Genomic DNA, 2,676 nt, shown 5'->3' with positions numbered 1-2,676 from the left:
GTGTGTGTGTGTGCGTGAGTGTGTGTGTGTGTGTGTGTGTGTGTGTGTGTGTGTGAAGTGTCTCATTTGGATTTAACAAGGCAGCCTCAAAACAAGATTTGACACACACCTCAGAAAAGTGGTGAATGAGGGGCTTGTGGAGTTACAGTAAGGAGGCATTCAGACCAAAGCAGTGCAGTTTTACTTTATATTGGCCCCAAATTATATGAAAATGTGAAAAAAGGATTTAAAAGCATCATATGTCTACTTTAAATAAAATGCAGTTACAAGTACTGATACTCTGATACTCGAGCTAAACCCAAAGTATCACTGTGTTTCTGTTTATTTATGTGTAACGTTATTAACTGTGAACTTATGTCTCCAGTGAAAAGTTGAGTCCCAATGCATTTTAAGTCTGAAGGCCTGTGATATTAAGTGTATCATTATGGAAACAAGGTAGCGCGTTGTCATGCAAAGATATGCTATCCGAAGGCTGCAGTCTAGGTAGGCTGCAGCCCCTGAATTGGGACTCAGCTATGGGGTGGCTTAGCACTTTGTATCGCCTTGCTGCTGAAAAGTGCAATAAAAATCAATTTTAACCTTACCTTAGCCAGTCTTCAGATCTCAGTCCTGCAGAATATCTATAGAGAGAGCTGAAGAGGGTAGCATCGGCTAGCACGATGATGTCATTATCCTGGTTAGCTAACTCTAACCTAATGTTTGTAACGCTGCTGAAGATAATATTTAAAATCTAAATGAGTGAGTGAATGTGTTCTTTGAAAACAATAAGTGTGGTACCTGTGGTCCAGCAGTTTGAAGTGTAGCTCTGACACTGGCCTTGTAAGGAAGCTTTAGCTACATTAAAGAGCTAGCGGTTGCTATTGTCTCAGGATGATGATGTCTAACATGAGCCGAGCGCCAACAGCAAAGGCTGTGTTCCATTCCAACATACCTAAATGTAAACTGTAATATTTAAGATTTAACTTTTACATTTTGTTTAACTTTTACAGATTTAAACATTTAGATTTAGGAGTTAGTATTTACGTATATACTTTTTAACATTGAAATTTAACATTTAGTAAAAATTAACAACACATTGAGCTAAATAATAATAAAATGTTAGTGGAAAATCTTTAACATGCTAAGTAAGTAAGCTAAATAATGAAAAATGTGTTAGGGACATTTTTTATTATTTTATTTTACAAATTCATCTGAGACTTTTATATACAGTGAATGTGCTTTTTATAAATTATTTTTGGTTACAGTAATATTCTCTCTCTCCTTTATTATGAAACCATTACAAAACATAGAGACTGCTCATTTCTTTGTAAGTAGGCAAAGTTATAAAATCCACAGGAGGTCAAATATTTATTTCACTCATTACTCTGCAGTCAAATTGCTTACTTGTCCCTCCCAGTGGAAAGTGCTTCTGTTTGTCAAGTCCTCTAAAAATCTAAAGTAAATACAAATAAATTAGCTTTCAAACATCCTTAACTGTGTGACAGCAAATGATTAGTTGCTACATGATGGACACTGATGGCTTTGTTCCAAAGATTCCTGGAAGTCAGATTTGAATGGAGCAGAGATGAGGAAACGTTCCCACAGCTGTAGTTGATCCAGAGCCGTGGAAACACCATGAAGTCTGTGTCACGCTGAGCCATGGCTCATTAACATACGACGGAGGAAATGGATGCAGAGTTTTTAGTTGGAAAGACTTGCTTCGGGGGGGAAACAACTGTCTGGTTGGTGTTATTGGGAATTAGCTCATGAGGGTGGGATTATGTAGATTTTATTTTCTGTCTGTTGGAATAACCCATTTTTGAGGTGATCAAGGTTTATTTTTTTCTTGTTGAAATACATGATAACCAACTCATTCTTTTTCTTTTTCAGGTTTTCTTTTTGCCAGTTTCCCTTTGTGTTATCAACAGTGGTGAAGAAAGCCATCATCCAGAAAGACTCGGAGCAGCAGATGATCAGTCAGGCCAGGGTGAGGCTCAGATAAAGCTCGTCAAATATCAGTCCTCACTCTTATGGTGCGTTCACACCAAACGCGATTTCAGCATCAGGAGCATCAGGTTTACATGCAAAGTCTATGGTGGACGTAGCGACATATTTCCCGACGGGACAGTTTACTGAATGATGTCCACTAACCTGAAACAGATGGAGAGGAGCTCTTTAGCTGAAATCGAGYRCCYGYAGTYRGTGTCCTGACAGGAGATATCCTCACCAATGCGTGGCAGCGGCTCATCAGACTGGACTCGGGACAAAAGTAGTCCTGAAAGCGAGCTGTGAGCCTCTCCCGCAGCTCCTGGGTGATGAAACTCAGAATGTCTCTGAATTATCTGGTGAATTAATTATGAATTAATTATCTGATGAACGTGACATGCTCTTGCTCTCTGTAAATAAAGCAAAGCACTTCCTCATCTGACATTAAACAGAGCCCGACAGAGGAGGGAGGGGCGGGGAGGCTCTTGAGGTGAAGCGTTTCAAGAGCTGTCCTGCGTCTGACCTCAAAGTGCACAAGCTTCAAACTTGAAGCATTGGATGCGATATTGAAGCTGAAATCCCGTTCGGTGTGAACGCAGCATAACTCTTAAAATGGACCGGACTGCAGCTTTTGATTATCATCCACATGAAGGATTAGGGCCTGTAAAACCAACATCACAATGTCACTGGCAAAGTATAAAAATATAAAGT

The 2,676-nt window shown here is 39.6% G+C and overlaps 1 protein-coding gene across 1 annotated transcript in view; it reads left to right on the top strand.

Moving 5' to 3' along the window:
* Window positions 1-2,676, top strand: part of hectd2 (HECT domain containing 2) — a gene marked incomplete in the record, with an annotated part of 99,349 nt that overhangs the window by 36,741 nt on the left and 59,932 nt on the right. Inside the window, 1 exon segment of the mRNA XM_014019201.1 lies at window positions 1,870-1,966. Within this exon segment, the coding sequence (XP_013874655.1) occupies window positions 1,870-1,966 (97 nt within the window).

This window comes from Austrofundulus limnaeus, unplaced genomic scaffold (genome assembly GCF_001266775.1).
Source record: "Austrofundulus limnaeus strain Quisiro unplaced genomic scaffold, Austrofundulus_limnaeus-1.0 Scaffold211, whole genome shotgun sequence".
NCBI classification, from domain to species: domain Eukaryota; kingdom Metazoa; phylum Chordata; class Actinopteri; order Cyprinodontiformes; family Rivulidae; genus Austrofundulus; species Austrofundulus limnaeus.
This window is presented reverse-complemented; position numbering and strand designations above follow the sequence as displayed.